At 39.9% G+C, this 23,200-nt stretch overlaps 1 protein-coding gene across 1 annotated transcript in view; it reads right to left on the bottom strand.

The window, feature by feature from the left end:
- Window positions 1-23,200, bottom strand: part of PIK3AP1 (phosphoinositide-3-kinase adaptor protein 1) — a 399,421-nt gene that overhangs the window by 102,298 nt on the left and 273,923 nt on the right. Inside the window, exons 9-10 of the mRNA XM_053691876.1 lie at window positions 20,966-21,061; window positions 16,939-17,115 (exon numbers count right to left, since the gene is read on the bottom strand). Coding sequence (XP_053547851.1) covers window positions 16,939-17,115; window positions 20,966-21,061 — 273 coding nt within the window. The remainder of the gene's footprint in view (window positions 1-16,938; window positions 17,116-20,965; window positions 21,062-23,200) is intronic.

The raw sequence follows: 23,200 nt of genomic DNA, 5'->3' as shown, positions 1-23,200 counted from the left end.
GCAGTATGAGGCTTGGCAGAGAAGCGTGCACTAGCAGTATGAGGCTTGGCAGAGAAGCGTGCACTAGCAGTATGAGGCTTGGTAGAGAAGTGTGCACTAGCAGTATGAGGCTTGGCAGAGAAGCGTGCACTAGCAGTATGAGGCTTGGCAGAGAAGCGTGCATTAGCAGTATGAGGCTTGGTAGAGAAGTGTGCACTAGCAGTATGAGGCTTGGTAGAGAAGAGTGCACTAGCAGTATGAGGCTTGGTAGAGAAGCGTGCACTAGCAGTATGAGGCTTGGTAGAGAAGAGTGCACTAGCAGTATGAGGCTTGATAGAGAAGTGTGCACTAGCAGTATGAGGCTTGGCAGAGAAGTGTGCACTAGCAGTATGAGGCTTGGCAGAGAAGCGTGCACTAGCAGTATGAGGCTTGGTAGAGAAGCGTGCACTAGCAGTATGAGGCTTGGCAGAGAAGCGTGCACTAGTAATATGAGGCTTGTCAGAGAAGCGTGCACTAGCAGTATGAGGCTTGGCAGAGCAGCGTGCACTAGCAGTATGAGGCTTGGTAGAGAAGCGTGCACTAGCAGTATGAGGCTTGGTAGAGAAGCGTGCACTAGCAGTATGAGGCTTGGCAGAGAAGCGTGCACTAGGAGTATGAGGCTTGGCAGAGAAGCGTGCACTAGCAGTATGAGGCTTGGCAGAGAAGCGTGCACTAGCAGTATGAGGCTTGGCAGAGAAGCGTGCACTAGCAGTATGAGGCTTGGCAGAGAAGCGTGCACTAGCACTGTGAGGCTTGGTAGAGAAGTGTGCACTAGCAGTATGAGGCTTGGCAGAGAAGCGTGCACTAGCAGTATGAGGCTTGGCAGAGAAGCGTGCACTAGCAGTATGAGGCTTGGCAGAGAAGCGTGCACTAGCACTATGAGGCTTGGTAGAGAAGTGTGCACTAGCAGTATGAGGCTTGGCAGAGAAGCATGCACTAGCAGTATGAGGCTTGGCAGAGAAGCATGCACTAGCAGTATGAGGCTTGGCAGAGAAGCGTGCACTAGCAGTATGAGGCTTGGCAGAGAAGCGTGCACTAGCAGTATGAGGCTTGGCAGAGAAGCGTGCACTAGCAGTATGAGGCTTGGCAGAGAAGCGTGCACTAGCAGTATGAGGCTTGGCAGAGAAGCGTGCACTAGCAGTACAAATATTGTCAGAAGTGGTTGTCTCAAGGAATCACATAAAGAATACAGGAGTCTTAAGATATACAGGATTCAGGAAGCCTCTAAAGGTTATGAAATAGGCAAGCAAGGAAAAAGAGTACAGTGTGTTAATCTTATAGTATTTAACAGCAGAACAGAGCCAGGGCTCTAAATGTGCCACCAGGAACTATAAGCAAAGGACACAGCAGACAAAACCAGGGACAGCAGTGAAATTCTTTTGGTTAAACATTTTATTAGTATGTCAGATTTCCATGAGGTATTAGCAGTAATCTCTAATTTCCATTTAAATAAATGACCATAATGGGGCGGAGCTAATCACCGGTCTGAATAGTCGCATATGAGGTGAGCTCATAAAATTCAAAGATAGCAGGAGTTTTGTCTAAAAAACCTACAACAGCTGAAGCTAACTACAGGGAAGTCGGTCAGCCTCCTTCCTGAAGCTTGTGATAAGAAATTAACCGCTCAGAGCGACTTAGAGTCTCAGTTCTTGAGACGCCATAGCTGTATCAAACAGACACCGGCCTATACCTGCTTAAACAAGACACAGCTGATGTTCACTGCTCCGGAGGGTCGGGGCTCCGCTCCGGAGCATAGGGAATCGCTCCAGTGAAAGGAGGTGTGAAGGGGAGAGGGAGCAAGTTGTCCGGTACCAGAACAACGCCATCAGTGTAAGTTACTGTGGCCTTCGTGAGAAGGAAAGCTGTCGCATCTGATCCTTTGGGACCAGCCTCATAGACAGATAACTGGACACCTTGGACAGGTGTTCTCACTCACCTAGAGGGTTCCATAGTACGTGGCGGATCCAGAAGCCACCAGAGTCGGAGTGAAGAAAGGTGTAGAGAAGTGGCGCGAAAGGACAACATCTTGGACCCAAGGCCTATTTACCAGACCAGTCCACTGCAACGACGCACTGTTAATCAGGAGAGGAAGAGACTTTGCCTGGCGGCAGTACGGACCCAGGTATTCTTTTTTTTTACCCACCCACATTAATCTGCAATGGTTTCTGAGGCAGAAGTAGGCCCACAAGTCTCGAGAGAGGCCCACAGTGTCCATCACTGTTGGATTATAACCCAGCTAAGAGAGACCATAACCTCTTTCCACTATAAACATTTACACATAGACTATAAGGGGTCAATCTCTTTATTCACACCGGAGGGATTGAGATAGAACTGTTATTTTAGGCCTGCCTTGCAAGAAGGACAGGTGTGATTGGGGGAGATACCCTATATGAGAGAGAGGAATAGTCAATAAGATATCTGTATGAAAATCTAGGACATTACATTTTGGGTCACCTGGCAGTCCCCCTCAGAATAATAAAAAACTATTACCCAGATCATCGCAGTGACATGATGTAAATATATGCCTACTAAGGGTGTTCAGCCTCTCCGCTCCATACATTGGAATGTGCTGTTGATTCCTGTCTCAGCTCCACAGTGGTGGTGTATCTACCGGCTGGACAATCAACTCCTACCCAAATCTCACAAGCGGACTCATGATTGAGGTACAGTCCCTCTAATAATATGTATGTCTATATCCTCATAGGTCCCAACTTACTGTTCTCATGGTGTTACATAAGCAACGATGCAGAGTGGTTCTGTATAACTATATAGTTATTATACTATAGACATTCTGTAAGGGTACCGGTCAAAACCTGAAGCTGGACAGGAACTATATAGGCCAGACATTATTCAACATAAAATGAAGGGAAAGACCCAATCAGTCAAGGACTGCATATCCAAAGCCCAAGCGAAAAAAAAAGCCATGCTCCAAGACAGAGTGGCCTCGCATGAGGCAGAAATGACAGATACAATGCTAGACACTAGAACAGAGGAACAGACACAGCCCTCCACTAGCACTCTAGTTCAACAGATTAAAGAAGTATTCCAACTAAAAGCTGCAATCAAAGATATAAGAAGCGACATTAAAGAAATTGGTCAAAGAACCTCTGCTCTAGAGGACAAAGTTGGGGAGATTATAGAGGAACTTCCTAGCATCCAAAAGTCTGTTCAAGCTCAACACAATAAGATAGAACAGCTGGAGTCACAACTTGAAGATCTAGAAAATAGATCTCGGAGGTCCAATGTCAGGCTTAGAAACCTTCCAGAATCGTATGATAAGCTCAATGATGTTCTTCTTAAGATCCTTCGCCATTTGCTCCCAGAGGTAGAGGAGAGCTTCTTTCTCATTGACAGAATACATAGAGCTCTAAACAAGCCAAGAATCCCAAATACACCTAGGGATGTCATCCTCAAATTTCATTATTACACCACCAAAGACCAGCTTCTGCAGGCTACTGGAATGCAGCAAAATATAGAATTTGAAGGTCATCAACTACAATTTTTTGCTGACCTTTCCCCTATTACTCTGCGTAAGAGGAGGGAACTTAAACCAGTTACCATGACTCTAATGAAAGCGCAAATCAAATATCGATGGTCATTCCCATTCAGGCTTGTCTTTCTTCATAATAAAACCACTAACTCCTGCACCTCTCTGGAGGAAGGCATAGACCTCATCCGCCAACTCCTCTACCACTACCACCGAGACCCCCAAAGAAACAGATCCAACAGATGTGGAATAGCGTTTCCAAGGATGCGACACCCATCAGAAGAAACAAAGACAGTCTGGGAGAAGACCCAGACTTACAAGCCCAAGCTGCAACCCATAGATGAGGAGAGCTTCTTTGCCACTTTGTTATCCATACCCCACTATCCTAAACCCATGGGGTTTGTTTACAATATTTCCTGGGGAGCGGATCAAGATATACACTGGAACTCTTTGGCTATTGTTCAAAATATATAATGAGGAGAAAAGAGAGTCCGCGGATCATCCACGAATTACAGAACTTGTAGGGGACTCTTTATTGTAACATATTGTGGGAGGGGTGTATAGCTAACACTGTTATATAGTCTATAGGAACCCCCCACCCTAGAGACAACATAAATCTGTTATTGTTACAAAGGGTTTAGAAGTTACCCATGTTGGGGAATGTTGAATTAAGTTTCAAGTTTATTCTGTACCATTTATATAGGGCTCTGATACACTATCCTCCCAAGACCGCAGGAGACCGCTGATATATTTTAGGATCAGCTAGGCCCAATAGGGGTACTGTAGAGTGCTTAACATTTCTGAGCCTCTATGATCCTGGCCCCTCACTGGGTTAGACACAGAAGCTTTTTAGTACATACTTGACAAGATATTGTAACTATCAAATCCAGCCTATATCATTGTTCTAGTGATAGCCCCTAAGGTTATGGATTCATTTATCAACAGCCTCCTTTGAAATAAAAATTAAGTTTGTAGGTTTCTGATTGGTTACCTTTGCATGTATAGGACTACTATTGTAATTTATGTTCGCCAAATCATTTGAGACTAACAAGTTTTATATAAGTGAAAAATTGAGTATCTCATACTGATACTACGGTTACTTTTCGTTTGTATGTTTATTAACAATGCTCTTCTATCCTTTTCAGCCTTTCTTTCTCTATCTTTGAACACTCGCAGAGTCATGAACGCAAAGTCCTTATGGTGGATGGTGGGGAAACCTCGCAAATCAGTTAATAAGGTCAGGTACACCAGGTACTACTTGGCTTGGTATCACATTACTTATGCACCTATTAGCTTGACTGCATTGATTTGAGATGTCATTTAAAATAATCTCACAGAACGTGAGAGGACTACACTCTCATGTCAAATGGAAAAAAAGCTATTACAGAGTACAAAAACAGACAGGCACACATTATGCAACAAGAAAATCACTTTACCTCAACACAAAACCCGAAGTACTGGGACTCAGCTTTTCCAATCCAATATCATTCATTTGGCCAAAAGAAAAAGAGAGGGGTTTCTATTATTTTACATGCATCTCTCAACTTTCAGAAAGAAGAGGTAGTTAGGGATTCAGAGGGGAGATTTATAATTCTGAAAGGGAAAATACATGGCAGTACGGTAGTGCTGGGGTACATCTATGCTCCGAATGAAAACCAGGGACGGTTTCTAGCTAAGATAAGTAAACTACTGACTTCATGGAAAACACAAAATTATCCTAGGGGGAGACTTCAATTTAACACTTAACGATAAAATGGATAGATCCCCTCCAACAGGTACATCCCCCCCCAAAAAATTGAGCGATTTCATACTAGACCATAATTTGTTAGATGTCTGGAGAATCCACAATTTGGGAGTTAAAAATTATACATACTATTCTGCGGCTCACCACTAGACATGTGCGATTCGATTTGGTCCGAATTGAAATTCGGACGAATTTGGCGAATTCAGAGATTCGGATCTATTCGAATTTCCGAATTGCGGTAGTGCCGAATCTACCGAATAAATCAGAATCGATTCGAATTTATTCGGTAGATTCGGATGGATTCGGATGGCCGTGTATTACACTAGTATTGTACAGTATATTAGGTTTATCACTCTGTGTAAGGAATATCCAATAAAGGAACACAAAATACAGATATTATAATATGTTTGTATCACTGCTAGTAATGAGTACCCAATTTCTTTAAGGCAATCTGATACAGCAGTGAGTTAATCTAGAATGATTGTGTCATAAGAACCAAAACTAATGTGGTTCTGATAGAGTTTATTAAAGAAAAAGAAATGGCAAATAGATGTGGAATTCAGAGTATCAAATATCAGGAATGAAAGGAAATTTAACTTAGCTATCCTTTTGTGAAAAACAACTGAGGAGAACAATTATAAGCAGATATATTGTTTGATTATCACAGAATATTATAAAGTATAAAGGCTTAGTAGTCTTATTAAACAGTTCCACAATACATCGATAAAGCAGAGATGTTGAAATGCTTTCAGTTTCCCAGAAATGTATTAGGCAAAGATAGTTGTTAATGTCTCAATTTGATACCTTATTCCCCAGCAGAGAGTTATCCCTTTTACCTGTCAGCACTCTGGTATTGAGCTGTGCTGTGAGACACTGGTTTGTGTTTAACAGGAAGTTCCGGTTTTAGTCCAGAGGCCTTCTGGGAAATGTAGTTCAATACTGCATGGAATGCAATAAACAAAGTAAAATGTAAATACTTGCTGTTTAAGGATTAGGAGTAAAGTACAGCTTGCCAGGTCGAAATACTCAATCTCCAGTAAGTTGAAGGAAGGTAAGTGAGGAATCCTGACATGTAGTGGAGCTGGTAATGACACAGCTTAGTCGTGCAGATATGAGAGATTCAGCTTACTGAACTTGGAAAAGAGGCTTGGCACTCAGGTGTTCGTAGAAACGAATTAGAATAACTAAGCAATGATGCTTAGTTGTTCTTGCTATTTAAAGGGGATTTACCCAATTAACAGGTAGAATGAATTAAAGGCACAGTATCCCTTACAGGACCCCCCACTCAAGGACGCTGTTCCACAGTGGTTGGATGAGGTCTGTCGGGGTGACGGCGATGAAAAGAAGAGATCAACCTGGGAGCATTGATATTAGAAGCAGGTTCCCAAGAATCCTCATCGGAAGAGAAATTCTTCCACCGAATAAGATATTGTAAGGTACCCTGACACAATCTGGAGTCCAGAATGGATTGAACTTCGAACTCATCTGGGTCGAGGAGGAGTGGAGGAGGAGGTAGTAAAATGGTGGTATCCCTCTGCTCCATATAAGGCTTTAGAAGTGACACATGTACAGTTGAGTGAATACGAAGGCTATCAGGAAGTTCGAGAGTGACAGCATTTTGATTAACTATACCTTTAATGCGATATGGACCGATGAAAAGACTTGCCAACTTTTTACTGGGTAATTGTAGCTTCAGGTTTTTTGTGGACAACCAAACCTTCTCTCCGATGCAGTAATTTGGAGGGGATCTTCTGCGTAAATCATAAAACTTTTTTTGTGCAGCTTGCGAGTCCTCGATATTCCGGTGAATGAAGTTGAAATTATCAACTAGTGAATTGTGTAAGTCATCCACCATAGGAAAATTTAAGTCGTCATTTGAGTCCAGTAGAAAGGTGGGATGATATCCATAGTTAGCAAAAAATGGTGTGAGTTTTGTTGATGAATTAATAGAGTTATTGTAAGCGAACTCAGCGGTAGATATGAAGTCAACCCAATTGTTTTGATGGAAGGAACAAAAGCATCTTATGTATTGTTCCAACCACTGATTCACGCGTTCTGCCTGGCCATTTGTTTGTGGATGGAATGAGGTAGAAAATCTATGATCTATTTGAGTGAGATCACATAATTTTGACCAAAACCTAGAGGTGAACTGTGTTCCTCTATCTGTTGTGAGGATAGAAGGTATTCCGTGAAGTTTTACTATGTTGTCTAAGAACAATTGAGATGTTTCAGCGGATGTTGGCAATTTGTGGAAAGGTAGGAAATGAGCCATTTTTGTGAAAATGTCTACTACCACAAAAATCGTAGTTTGATTTTTTGATGGAGTTAAGTCAACAATAAAGTCCATCGATAGATGTTGCCATGGTTTGGTGGGTATAGGGAGTGACATGAGTAACCCATACGGAGGTTTTCTCTCTGGTTTGGATGTGTTGCATATAATGCAAGTTTGAATGTGTTGTTGAACACTCTCTCTCATCTTTGGCCACCAAAAAGACCTTTTGAGTAACTCTAGAGTACGTTGGATTCCAGGGTGTCCCGAAAGGGGAGTATCATGATGGATCTGTAGAAGTTTTGTTCTCAGTGAAACAGGTACATAGATCCTCCCTTTGTGATAGTAAATCCCAGACTTGATTTGATGTGTTGAGTGATCTTGTTCGGTCTCTTGACTGGTATGCCTTTTTAGTTCTGACATAAAGGTGTCAGTGAGACCAATGAAATGGTGTTTAGGAATAATCTCCGTTGGATAGTTTTGGGGTTCAGGTTTCTGAGGTAACCTTGAAAGCGCGTCCGCCTTCCCATTTCTATTCGCTGGTCTATAAATAATGTTAAAAGAGAATCTAGAAAAGTAGAGGCTCCAACGAACTTGTCTTGCGGATAGTGTTTTGTTTGATTGTAAATATTGGAGGTTTTTATGGTCAGTGTAAATCTTGATAGGGTGTATTGTTCCTTCTAAAAGATGTCTCCAGTATTCAAGAGCCTGTTTTATAGCAAGAAGTTCTTTGTCTCCGATCGGATAATTCCTCTCTGCTGGTGTCATAACTTTGGAATAATAAGAGATGGGGTGTAAGGGACTAATGAGATCCTTTTGTTGGGATAATACAGCCCCAATTGCGAAGTCAGAGGAATCGACTTCTAAGATATAGTAGAATGAAGGATTTGGAAATGTCAGAATAGGTGCTGTAGTAAAAAGGCTTTTTAAGGTGTTAAACGCTACATCAGCTTCTGAAGTCCATTGAAATGGAATAGATATACTAGTCAACTTTGTTAGAGGTTTAGCAACTTTTGAGAAATCTCTAATAAACTTCCTATAATAATTTGAGAAACCCAGGAATCTCTGAAGGTCTTTCCTGGTCTTAGGTATTTCCCAATTGGAAACAGCCTCAACCTTTTCTTGTTGCATTTCAATGCCTGTTGGGGATAAATTATATCCCAGGAAAGTTACTTTGTCAGTATGGAACAAACATTTTTCAGGTTTCGCATATAGTTTGTGTAATCTTAATCGTCGGAGTACTTCTGTTACATGATCTACGTGATCAGTATAATTCTTTGAATAAATTAAGATGTCGTCCAAGTATATAACAACACTAGTATCCAAGAGATCAGAAAAATATAATTAATAAAGTGCTGAAATGTGGCAGGGGCGTTACACAACCCAAATGGCATAACGAGGTATTCATATAAGCCATATTGGGTTCTAAAAGCAGTTAGCCACTCATGCCCTTCTTTAATCCTGATGAGGTTGTAGGCTCCTCTTAAATCCAATTTGGTGTATATGGTGGCTTCTGACAGACGCTCAATTAGCTCTGGTATAAGCGGTAGCGGATAGCGATTCTTGATCGTTACTTTATTTAATTGTCGGTAATCGATGATAGGTCTGATAGATGAATCCTTATTGCGCACGAAGAAAATGTCAGCTCCTGCTGGGGAAGTAGATGGTCTAATAAACCCCTTCCTGAGGTTTTCTTCCAGGTAAGCCTTGAGATGCTCAAGTTCCGGCTGACTGAGTGGATAAAGGTGTCCATATGGGATGGCTGCTCCGGGCTGTAAATCGATGAGACAGTCGTACTGTCTATGTGGTGGTAGGTTTTCAGCTTCAGTCTTGCTAAATACATCCTTGAAGTTAGAATACTCCATAGGAATTGGAGATTCTGATGACTCAATATTTAGACAAGTTTGGTTATTGGTGCAATGTTCAATACAGAATTGTGAGTTAAACTTAATATGTGCAGGTAACGATTGTATAAGTGGATTGTGTTGTTGCAACCAGTTAATTCCTAATACTACAGGATAGTTTGGAGAGGGTAAAACATCAAATGAAATGAATTCGCTATGACCAAATGAGGACATGTGAATGGGTATGGTTTGATGTGTAACAGGACCTGTAGTTATGGGTGAACCATCAATCACACGGACACAGATAGGTTTTGTTTTGCGAATAAGGGGGATTTTATTAGATTTAACAATTTGCAAATCAATAAAGTTGCCTAGGCTCCTGAATCTATAATCCCGTCAATCGTCAGATGTCTTTGATCCCACTGTAGAGAGAGGGATAGAGTGAAATAAGCTGGGTTATGTACAGTCAATACTGTAGTACAAGTATAACCAGACTTACTGCGTTTATTCTTTTGGAGGATAGGACAATCATGGACGGTATGTTGTGGGTTGGCACAGTACATACATAAGGATTTAATCCTACGTCGAAGTCTTTCTTCAGGTGTGAGCGATCCTCGTGCTATACCTATCTCCATAGGTTGTTCAGCCGCTTTTGAGGTTGTAGGTAGGTCACGTGAGCTTTGTCCTGAATAAACTTTCGGACGAATATCAGAGTTAAATCGTTCAGCACGTCTTTCACGTAGTCTGCGATCTAACAGTGTGGCTGTTCTCATTAATGCTTCTAGAGATTTAGGTAATTCAACTCTGGCAAGCTCATCCTTGAGACTATCAGCAAGACCAAGTCTGAACTGGTTGTGAAGTGCAACTTGGCTCCATTGGGAGTCAGATGCATATAGCTTAAAGTCAGCGACATAGTCCTCGACTGGCCTCTTACACTGTTTAAGATTCCTCATGGAGGATTCTGCAGTTAATTGTACATCTTTATCTTGATATAGGTTATCAAGAGCTTCAAAAAATTCTTCTAGTGAACCCAATAGTGGATCTTCTGTCTCACATAGATTATCCGCCCAAGAGCGGGGTTCACCTTTCATGAATGAAATAATACTCAGAACCTTAACCCTCTCAGTTAGGTATGTTCTGGGTTTTAATTGAAACAAGAGTTGACAGGAATTTTTAAACTGTCTATAGAGTTTACGGTTTCCAGAAAAGGGTTCTGGTAACATAACCTGGGGTTCTGGGATATTCTCCTGTTGTGTTGATCTAAGACTTATAGAATCCCTTAAAATAGCTCTTAAAGATTGATTCTCAATTTGCACATCATGGACTGCTTGTGCAAGTTGATCAACTTTCTGTGATAGGTTATAAACGATTTGTGGGATATCTGTTGGTTCCAGTTCCATCTTTTAGGCTTAGTTATTATGTAAGGAATATCCAATAAAGGAACACAAAATACAGATATTATAATATGTTTGTATCACTGCTAGTAATGAGTACCCAATTTCTTTAAGGCAATCTGATACAGCAGTGAGTTAATATAGAATGATTGTGTCATAAGAACCAAAACTAATGTGGTTCTGATAGAGTTTATTAAAGAAAAAGAAATGGCAAATAGATGTGGAATTCAGAGTATCAAATATCAGGAATGAAAGGAAATTTAACTTAGCTATCCTTTTGTGAAAAATAACTGAGGAGAACAATTATAAGCAGATATATTGTTAGATTATCACAGAATATTATAAAGTATAAAGGCTTAGTAGTCTTATTAAACAGTTCCACAATACATCGATAAAGCAGAGATGTTGAAATGCTTTCAGTTTCCCAGAAATGTATTAGGCAAAGATAGTTGTTAATGTCTCAATTTGATACCTTATTCCCCAGCAGAGAGTTATCCCTTTTACCTGTCAGCACTCTGGTATTGAGCTGTACTGTGAGACACTGGTTTGTGTTTAACAGGAAGTTCCGGTTTTAGTCCAGAGGCCTTCTGGGAAATGTAGTTCAATACTGCATGGAAGGCAATAAACAAAGTAAAATGTAAATACTTGCTGTTTAAGGATTAGGAGTAAAGTACAGCTTGCCAGGTCGAAATACTCAATCTCCAGTAAGTTGAAGGAAGGTAAGTGAGGAATCCTGTCATGTAGTGGAGCTGGTAATGACACAGCTTAGTCGTGCAGATATGAGAGATTCAGCTTACTGAACTTGGAAAAGAGGCTTGGCACTCTTCGTAGAAACAAATTAGAATAACTAAGCAATGATGCTTAGTTGTTCTTGCTATTTAAAGGGGATTTACCCAATTAACAGGTAGAATGAATTAAAGGCACAGTATCCCTTACACTCTGCTATGGGTTAAACCTATTATATAGTACATAATACTAGTGTAATACACAGCACATCCCACCTAACACTTACCGAAATTACGAATCAATTCGAACTGAATCAAACCGAATCAAACCGAATTTTTCACGAATCCGAATGAATCCGAAAGGAATTCATTCGATTTTTTCTGAATTTGAATCGATCTGAACTGAAATTCGAATCGATCTGAATCAATCCGAACCGAATTTTTCGAAGCTACACAAGTCTACTCACCACTCCTTCTCCAGGATCGATTATGTATTTGCTAGCCAAATTTTATGCCCATTGACGACATATGCCAATATAGCGTAAACTAGTTGGTCTGACCACTTCATTGTGGAAATATCACTGAGTGGATTTTTCGACCCCTCCAGAGACAGGTCCTGATCTCTAGATCCATCCCTATTAAGAAATTAGATAATATGTCAGAAGCTTACCCAACAAATTAGACACTTTTGGTCAGATAATAAAAATTCAACGCCCAACCCCTTATTTGTATGGGGGGGGGGGGGTTCAAGGCATTCCTTAGAGGAATTTTAATCCAAGAAAAAGCAAACATAATTAAACTTAAAAAACAGCTAATAGAGGAAAAAAAGTTAGAGATTGAAGAAGTCAATAGAAAACATATTGTGACCAGAAGTGCTAACTAAGCCTACACGATCAAAACTAAAAAAGCTGTACTTGATAAACTATTAGATGAGGAGGCTCTAGCTTCACTAAGGATTATTGATGCACAATACGTTGTATATGCTAATAAGCCTGACCGAATGCTGGCTAGGAAAATCAGAAACATCACCAGATCCACCTCTATCCCCCAAATCCAGCTACCGTCAGGTTTGATTACTAATAATCCCTCACATATAACTAATTTATTTGCCGACTTTTATCAATCCTTATACAATCTGCCACAGACCCAGACAAACTCTAGAATGGATAAAATAAAAGCATTCTTAAACAACTATCATCTTCCTAAACTAGAAAAAACTGCTTCGGATCAACTTAACTCCCCAATTAAAGCCCAAGAAATAGCCATAGCGATAAAACAACCCAAAAGTAATAAAGCCCCAGGTCCCGATGGATACTCGGGAAGCTTTTATAAAAGGTTCTCAATAAAACTTATCCCACATCTGGTTGAATCATTTAATTACATAATGAAAGGGGGAAGTATTCCAACAGAATTATTGACAGCTCGAATATGTGTGGTCCCTAAGCCGGGCAAGGACAAATTTCACTGTAAAAACTATAGGGCAATCTCACTTATTCATTTGGACCTTAAGCTTCTCACTAAAATCCTAGCCACTAGATTGAATCCACATATCCCTAAATTCATTTCAAATGATCAAGTGGGATTTATAATAGGGAGAGAAGCTCCTGATAATATTTGTAAAGTTATTGACTTGTTGGACTTTGCAACGAATGAAAGAGTGCCTTCTCTGTTTATATCCCTTGACGCAGAGAAGGCATTCGACAGAATTAATTGGGACTACATGTTTGAAACCCTATTCAAATTTGGAATTTCAGGGTCATTTGCAGAAGCCATAAAAGCCATCTATTCAAGCCCATCTGCATACCTCAGAGTGGCAGGCTACCAATCCAAAAGAATTAGCATACAGAATGGAACTAGGCAGGGGTGCCCATTGTCACTCTTATTATTTGCCATATGTATTGAGCCTTTAGCCGTTTAGATGGTTTTTAAAACTTTTAATAAATTGTTTTAATTTGTACCCTCTTGGAGTTGATCTCCTTTCCTTCCTAACCACTCGATACTGCTGAATGTTTGTGCTTTGGACACTATTAGCGTGTATCCTGCCCACATACTCCTTCCAAACCGCTATCGCTGATAGGAACCCTTGGAGGAAGGTGTGTACAGTCACACTCCAAACTCCACTATGGTGAAGACCAAAGAGCTGTCGAAGGACACCAGAAACAAAATTGTAGACCTGCACCAGACTGGGAAGACTGAATCTGCAATAGGCAAGCAGCTTGGTGTGAAGAAATCAACTGTGGGAGCAATAATTAGAAAATGGAAGACATACAAGACCACTGATAATCTCCCTCGATCTGGGGCTCCATGCAAGATCTCACCCAGTGGGGTCAAAATGATCACAAGAATGGTGAGCAAACATCCCAGAACCACATGGGGGGACCTAGTGAATGACCTGCAGGGAGCTGGGACCAACGTAACAAAGGCTACCATCAGTAACACACTATGCCGCCAGGGACTCAGATCCTGCAGTGCCAGACGTGTCCCCCTGCTTAAGCCAGTACATGTCCGGGCCCGTCTGAAGTATGCTAGAGAGCATTTGGATGATCCAGAAGCAGATTGGGAGAATGTCATATGGTCAGATGAAACCAAAGTAGAACTGTTTGGTAGAAACACAACTCGTCGTGTTTGGAGTAGAGACAATGCTGAGTTGCAACCAAAGAACACCATACCTACTGTGAAGCATGGGGGTGGCAACATCATGCTTTGGGGCTGTTTCTCTGCAAAGGGAACAGGACGACTGATCCGTGTACATGAAAGAATGTATGGGGCCATTTATCATGAGATTTTGAGTGAAAATCTCCTTCCATCAGCAAGGGCATTGACGATGAAATGTGGCTGGGTCTTTCAGCATGACAATGATCCCAAACACACCGCCCGGGCAACGAAGGAGTGGCTTCGTAAGAAGCATTTCAAGGTCCTGAAGTGGCCTAGCCAGTCTCCAGATCTCAACCCCATAGAAAACCTTTGGAGGGAGTTGAAAGTCTGTGTTGCCCAGCGACAGCCCCAAAACATCACTGCTCTAGAGGAGATGTGCATGCAGGAATGGGCCAACATACCAGCAACAGTGTGTGACAACCTTGTGTAAACTTACAGAAAACGTTTGACCTCTGTCATTGCCAACAAAGGATATATAACAAAGTATTGAGATGAACTTTTGATATTGACCAAATACTTATTTTCCAGCATAATTTGCAAATAAATTATTTCCAAATCAGACAATGTGATTGTCTGGATTTGTTTCACAATTTTGTCTCTCATAGTTGAGGTATACCTATGATGAAAATTACAGGCCTCTCTCATCTTCTTAAGTGGGAGAACTTGCACAATTGGTGGCTGACTAAATACTTTTTTGCCCCACTGTACATCTCCCTAGTCATACAAAAAAGCTATTAGAAATTAATTTTAATTTCAAATGGGCAACTCAGGCGATCAAATATCTTGGAGTTTCAATCCCATATAATTTAAGAGATCTGTATAAACTTAACTATTCCCCCCTCTATAAATATCTCCGTAAATAAATGAAAACTTGGGGCACATACAAGATATCATTTTATGGGAAAATGGTGGTTAGCAAAATGGTAATATTTCCAAAAATATTATACCTGTTTAGATCACTTCCTATCAATGTTCTCCAAAGGATATCAAAGAACTAAAGAAACATGTCCTTAAATTTATCTGGTCTCATAAAAAGGCGAGGATCAATAGGAACACTCTCTTACAAAACAAAGAGCTGGGAGGATTGGGGGTACCAGATCTCTGGGTCTACTTTAATGCAGCTAGATTAGCGCAAACAGTCCAGTTACACTACTCTAAAAGTGACTTAGCTTGGGTTCAATTAGAGAGTGACATGATAAATCTTAAGCCAATCTATCGGATGTTCTGGATGCCTAAAAAAGACAGACCAGACACCTGGACAAAATACATCTCGCTAGCACATACCTTGGCTCTATGGGATAGACTTAAAAAAATATATAATCTGATCCCTAAGGGTTCTCCACTGACACCTCTGGTTGTGTTTGCAAATTGTAGCAGAAACAAGGCTAACAAAATTTGGGCTAACAAAAGCTCATATAGAATAGCTGATACATTACGGAATGCTGATGTCCTCTCATTTGAGCAATACAATGACCTTACACCTACCACACCACACTCCTGGCTCCACTACTTCCAGTTAAAATCCAGAATAGACGAAGTCCGAAGACATAAGGACCCATATAATCCCACACTTTTTGAAAAACTATGTAGCTCTGCAACTTAGAGGGGCAATCTCTAGACTATACAAGTTTCTGGGCTTAGGCCAGTTACCAGAAAAGTTAAACTTCATCAAAAAATGGGAAGGAGAAGTAAATTTCACCAAAGATATTAACGAATGGGCAGACATAATCCAAAAAGGGTTAGCTTGCTCCATTAGCGCAAATTTGAAAGAAAACTATATAAAGGTTGTTTATAGATGGTATAATCACCCAAGCAGATTCAGACACTATCAGTCAGACCCAAACGACACAAGTTTACTCCAGTGCTATCGTGGTTGTCAAGCTGAGGGCACATACACTCACATGTGGTGGGAATGTCCGAAAAGTGCGAATGTATGGGTAGGCACTTCCGAACTACTGAGCAAAATATTTAATAAGCACATTATACTCAATATGGAGCAAGCCCTAATACATTTTCCCATTGTGGGTCTCTCTAAACATTCTTTAAAACTAGTAGGTATCATATGTACCGCAGTTAGAATAGTTATAGCAAAATATTGGAAGACTTCGATCCCTCACTACGATGTTATACTAAATAAAATTAAATATTATCACCAAATGGCCAGCATTTCATCCTCTCTACTAGACAACAGAAATGAGTATCTAAAGGTCTGGGAGGAATGGATAGTATGGGAGGATACTATTAGAATGCAGAAGAGGAGGTCAGATGGAGACCAGGCTTGATGAGACTTAATTAAAACTATAAGCAGATTCCACGGGTGTTCATTTCATTTCAAATCTTTCTTTTGCTCTCTCTCTCTTCTTTTCTCCCCTTTTCATTCTCTGAACTCATTCTATATCCTTCCTTTGACTTTTAATATAAATGTTAACTCGAAAAAAAACAGAAGTTTATTACTGTCTTAAGATATTGGAACAAGTCAGACAATTATCATGGACTTAATATGCAGTCAGTCTATAACCATATTCTAACATATCCATTGAATTAAGAATTATAACAAACCTTATTGTAACTTGTAAAAGTCAAATTATTATTGTTAAACTATATGTTCAAATTGGAAAACTTCAATAAAAAATATTTTAACTAAATAAATGACCATAGCATAGAGAAGACATCAGATAATTACAGTAAGAATATACTCACACATGTGTCCACCTCTGCTACATTATGGTGATTTGTTTGTAGTCACTATTATTGGTTTATGTAAGGATAAAATACACCACAAGCACAGGACAGAAAGCTCACCCTTTGAAATGAAAGGTTCTGTATCTTGTGACTCTTTGGGTCTTGGTACTGGGATGGGTGGCCGGTTTACAGCTTCACTCTGTGAGGTACTTTCACGTACTGTATCATAAACATCTTCACCTTTGTACACATCATAAGGGTCTTCTTCATTGTTGTAAGACTCATCTATGCTCCCTCCTGGTAGAATATATTGTCAGATCAAATGAATGATACAACAGGTCAGTTATGAGCGGATTTGGCTGAGAAAGTTACATGGGCTGTTGATTTACTAAGACCCAGCAGACAGAAAGTCGTTGGCAATGTTTGGGGGCTGTAAAATTCCATGGATTATAGGTTTTGTTATAAAAACACTTATTTTTTACCATTATCATATGTTACTTCTAATGTATAGAGTTGTGAGCACCAATAATTGTTGGTACCTTTCGAATCTACTCACATTAAACAGCTCACACTCAATGCCAGGGGTGTGCGAACATCATGCTGGTCATAATAAAACATAATTGATGTAAGAACTTACCTGATATAGTCATTTCTTTCATAGTGGCATGAGTCCATGAGCTAGTGACGTATGGGATATACATTCCTACCAGGAGGGGGCAAAATTTCCCAAACCTCAAAATGCCTATAAATACACCTCCCACCACACACATACCTAAGTTTTAACGTATAGCCAAGTAGTGAGGTGTAAAAAGGAGTAAAATAGCATACAAAAAGAGGAACTGGAAAAAATAATGTGCTTTTATACAAAAAAATCATAACCACTAAAAAAGGGTGGGTCTCATGGACTCTTGCCACTATGAATGAAATGAATTTATCAGGTAAGTTCTTACATAAATTATGTTTTCTTTCATGTAAGTTGGAAGAGTCCATGAGCTAGTGACGTATGGGATATAATACCCAAGATTTGGAAATCCACAGAGTCACTAGAGAGGGAGAAATAAAAAATAAAAACAGCTATTGGCGGCGAAAAAATTAAATCCAAATAATAATGAAGTTTTCTTAAATTTAAAAAAACTCAAATTATAGGCAAAGGAATCAAACTGAGACAACTGCCTGAAGAACTTTTCTACCAAAGACTGCTTCAAAAGAAGCAAATACATCAAAATTGTAAAATTTTGTAAATGTCTGCAAAGAAGACCAAGTTGCTGCTTTGCAAATATGATCAACTGAAGCTCCATTCTTGAAAGCCCAAGAAGTGGCAACTGATTTCATAGGATGAGCTGTAATTCTTTGAGGTGGAGACTGCCCCGTCTTCAAATAAGCCTTGTGAATCAAAAGTTTCAACCAATATGCCAAAGAAATGGCAGAGGCTTTCTGACCTTTCCTGGAACCAGAAAAAATAACAAATAAACTAGAAGTCTTTCTGAAATCCTTAGTAGCCTCAACATAATATTTCAAAGCTCTTATCACATCCAAAGAATGTAGAGATCTCTCAAGAGAATTCTTAGGATCAGGACACAAGGAAGGAACAACAATTTCCCTACTAATGTTGTTAGAATTCACAACTTTAGGCAAAAATTTAAACAAAGTCCGTAAAACCGCTTTATCTTGATGTAATATCAGATAAAAAGACTCACAAGACAACTCAGAAACTCTTCTAGCGGAAGAAATAGCCAAAAGAAATAACACTTTCCAAGAAAGTAGTTTAATATCCAAAGAATGCAAAATCCTTAAAACCAAATTAAGACTCCAAGGAGGAGAAATAGACTTAATAACAGGTTTGATACGAACCAAAGACCGAACAAAACAGTGAATATCAGGAAGCTTAGCAATCTTTCTATGAAATAAAAGAGAAAGAGCAGAGATCTGTCCCTGCAAAGTATTTGCAGACAAACCCTTATCCAAACCATCCTGAAGAAACTGTAAAATCCAAGGAATTCTAAAACAATGCCAAGAAAAATTATGAGAGGAGCACCATGAAATATAGGTTTTCCAAGCCCGATAATAAATCTTCCTCAAAATAGACTTACAAACCTGTAACATAGTGTTAATCACTTAGTCAGAGAAACCTCTATGACTAAGAACTAAGCATTCAATTTCCATACCTTCAAATTTATAGATTTGAGATCCTGATGGAAAAAAAACGGCCCTTGAGAAAGAAGGTCTGGCCTTAAAGGAAGTGGCCAAGGCTGGCAACTTAATATCCAGACAAGATCCGCATACTAGAACCTGTAAGGCCATGCTGGTGCTATCAGAAACACATGAGATTGTTCTATTATGATCTTGGAGATCACCCTTGGAAGACGAACTAGAGGTGGAAAAATGTAAGCAGGTTGGTAAAACCAAGGAACTACTAAAGCATCCACCATCTCCGCCTGAGGATCCTTAGATCTGTAAAGATATCTGGGAAGTTTCTTGTTCAAATGAGAGGCCATCAAATCTATTTCTGGAAGACTCCCACATTTGTACAATCTGATGAAACATGTCTGGATGGAGAGACCACTCTTTCAGATGCAAAGTCTGATGACTAAGCTAATCCGCTTCCCAATTGTCTACACCTGGAATATGAATCGCAGTTGGACTCTGCCCAAGAAAGTATCCAAGATACTTCTTTCATTGCTAAAGAGCTTTGTGTCCCTCCCTGATGATTGACATATGCCACTGTTGTTATATCGCCAGAAACACGGGCTCTCAAGCACCATCCGGAGCTTGATAAATGGGCCCCTATGTATTAGTACTAATAGAAACATTATCTGCATGCAAAAGCTTATCATGACAGATGCCACATAATTGGGCTGAAGAAATAACATCAGCTAATTTACAACAAACACACTTAGCTTTGGTAGAACTGTGTTCAGACAGCATGTTTTCTACAGCAACATCAGAGGTAGGATCAGACTGAGACATCTTGCAAATGTAAAAAGAAAAAAACAACATTTAAACAAAACATCCAATTTCCTCATATAGCTATAGTTTCAGAAATGGGAAAAAATGCTTATGCTAAAGTAAGATGCAAAAAATAGGCATCATAGCTCTTAACAATATCAAGAGAACCAGAAGCATTAAAGGAAGAGGGGTAATATACAAAATCTTTTTTGGCGCCAAGTATGACGCATGACGCATAAGGAAGTAACATTTTGTTGGCACCAAAGTTAACATCAGGAAATGACACAACTCGCGTCATAACAAGCGTGACTTTGTGCCAAAACAACTTGTGTAAACAAAGGCGCAGGAAATGATGAAACTTGCGTCACCTATGACGCAAGTCCACGCCAAAAAAAAATTTGGGCCAAGAATGAAACCATAAAAAACTGCATTTTGCATCCTTGCAAGCCTAGTTTGCCCACGAAAATTTTGGAAAACAAAGTCAAATTGAAAGAACTGAAACCCCAGGTAAGAAAAAAATTAAAAATAATATTCCCAAACATAAATTCCATACTGTAACTGAAAGTCTGCAGTAAAGGGAAATATACATAGACCTTACTCTTGGCATATATAAGCAAATACATACTGTATATTTAAAACTTTATAACAAAGTGCCAAACATAGCTGGAGTGTCTTAAAAAATTATACATACTTACCAGAAGACACCCATCCACATATAGCAGACAGCCAAACCAGTACTGAAAAATATCAGCAGAGGTAATGGTATAGGAGTATAACGTCGATCTGAAAAGGGAGGCAAGAGATGAATCCCTGCGACCGATTACAGAGAGCCTTTAAAAAGGATTTCCCATGGGTGAAACCACTAAATCAATAGGTGATGCTCCCTTCACATCCCTCTGACAAACACTGTACTCTGAGAGGAATTGGGGTTCAGAATGCTTAGAAGCGCCTATCACAGAAGAAATCAAGCACAACTTACTTCACCACCTCCATAGGAGGCAAAGTTTGTAAAAACTGAGGTATGTGTGTGGTGAGGGGTGTATTTATAGGCATTTTGAGGTTTGGGAAACTTTGCCCCCTCCTGGTAGGAATGTATATCCCATACGTCACTAGCTCATGGACTCTTGCCACTTACATGAAAGAAAAAACGCTATGGAGCTGCTTAAAATAATCTTAGTACAGAAGCTCTAAAACAATTTACCTTCCAAGATTTTCCGCAATACTGAATCTTTGGCTGTAAAGCAGTGTTTCCCTGCAGCGGAGAGGTTAGTGTCTTTATATTGCGTCATATCCACATCTGAAACATAAACATTATGATTTTATGCTGTGACATAAAGCTCTGTATATTGCATCATATTAAAGGGATAGAAGCATTTTTGCAATGTATTTCCGTTAGCAGAAATGTGTCTAGTAAAAGGTATTACTGTTACAGCTGCATATGCAGATATGCTATGTGTGACTAGATCATCAGGATGCAAACAGCGGCCTAGATTTGGAGTTCGGCGGTAAAAGGGCTGCTAACGCTCCGCGGGCTTTTTTCTGGCCGCACCATAAATTTAACTCTGGTATCGAGAGTTCAAACAAATGCTGCGTTAGGCTCCAAAAAAGGAGCGTAGAGCATTTTTACCGCAAATGCAACTCTCGATACCAGAGTTGCTTACGGACGCGGCCGGCCTCAAAAACGTGCTCGTGCACGATTCTCCCATAGGAAACAATGGGACTGTTTGAGCTGAAAAAAAACCTAACACCTGCAAAAAAGCAGCGTTCAGCTCCTAACGCAGCCCCATTGTTTCCTATGGGGAAACACTTCCTACGTCTGCACCTAACACTCTAACATGTACCCCGAGTCTAAACACCCCTAACCTTACACTTATTAACCCCTAATCTGCCGCCCCCGCTATCGCTGACCCCTGCATATTTTTTTAAACCCCTAATCTGCCGCTCCGTAAACCGCCGCAACCTACGTTATCCCTATGTACCCCTAATCTGCTGCCCTAACATCGCCGACCCCTATATTATATTTATTAACCCCTAATCTGCCCCCCTCAACGTCGCCGACACCTGCCTACACTTATTAACCCCTAATCTGCCGAGCGGACCTGAGCGCTACTATAATAAAGTTATTAACCCCTAATCCGCCTCACTAACCCTATCATAAATAGTATTAACCCCTAATCTGCCCTCCCTAACATCGCCGACACCTAACTTCAATTATTAACCCCTAATCTGCCGACCGGAGCTCACCGCTATTCTAATAAATGTATTAACCCCTAAAGCTAAGTCTAACCCTAACACTAACACCCCCCTAAGTTAAATATAATTTTTATCTAACGAAATAAATTAACTCTTATTAAATAAATGATTCCTATTTAAAGCTAAATACTTACCTGTAAAATACATCCTAATATAGCTACAATATAAATTATAATTATATTATAGCTATTTTAGGATTAATATTTATTTTACAGGTAACTTTGTAATTATTTTAACCAGGTACAATAGCTATTAAATAGTTAAGAACTATTTAATAGTTACCTAGTTAAAATAATAACAAAATTACCTGTAAAATAAGTCCTAACCTAAGATATAATTAAACCTAACACTACCCTATCAATAAATTAATTAAATAAACTACCTACAATTACCTACAATTAACCTAACACTACACTATCAATAAATTAATTAAATACAATTCATACAAATAAATACAATTAAATAAACTAGCTAAAGTACAAAAAATAAAAAAGATCTAAGTTACAGAAAATAAAAAAATATTTACAAACATAATAAAAATATTACAACAATTTTAAACTAATTACACCTACTCTAAGCCCCCTAATAAAATAACAAAGCCCCCCAAAATAAAAAATTCCCTACCCTATTCTAAATTTTAAAAAGTTACAAGCTCTTTTACCTTACCAGCCCTGAACAGGGCCCTTTGCGGGGCATGCCCCAAGAATTTCAGCTCTTTTGCCTGTAAAAGAATAAATACAATACCCCCCCCCAACATTACAACCCACCACCCACATACCCCTAATCTAACCCAAACCCCCCTTAAATAAACCTAACACTAAGCCCCTGAAGATCTTCCTACCTTGTCTTCACCATACCAGGTTCACCGATCCGTCCTGAAGAGCTCCTCCGATGTCCTGATCCAAGCCCAAGCGGGGGCTGAAGAGGTCCATGATCCGGTCAAAGTCTTCATCCAAGCGGGGCAGAAGAGGATCTTCCATCCGATTGAAGTCATCATCCAGGCGGCATCTTCGATCTTCTTCCATCCGGAGCGAAGCGGCAGGATCCTGAAGACATCCAGCGCGGAACATCCATCCGGACCGACGACTGAACGACGAATGACTGTTCCTTTAAGGGACGTCATCCAAGATGGCGTCCCTCGAATTCCGATTGGCTGATAGGATTCTATCAGCCAATCGGAATT

This window comes from Bombina bombina, chromosome 9 (assembly GCF_027579735.1).
Source record: "Bombina bombina isolate aBomBom1 chromosome 9, aBomBom1.pri, whole genome shotgun sequence".
Lineage (NCBI taxonomy): Eukaryota > Metazoa > Chordata > Amphibia > Anura > Bombinatoridae > Bombina > Bombina bombina.
This window is presented reverse-complemented; position numbering and strand designations above follow the sequence as displayed.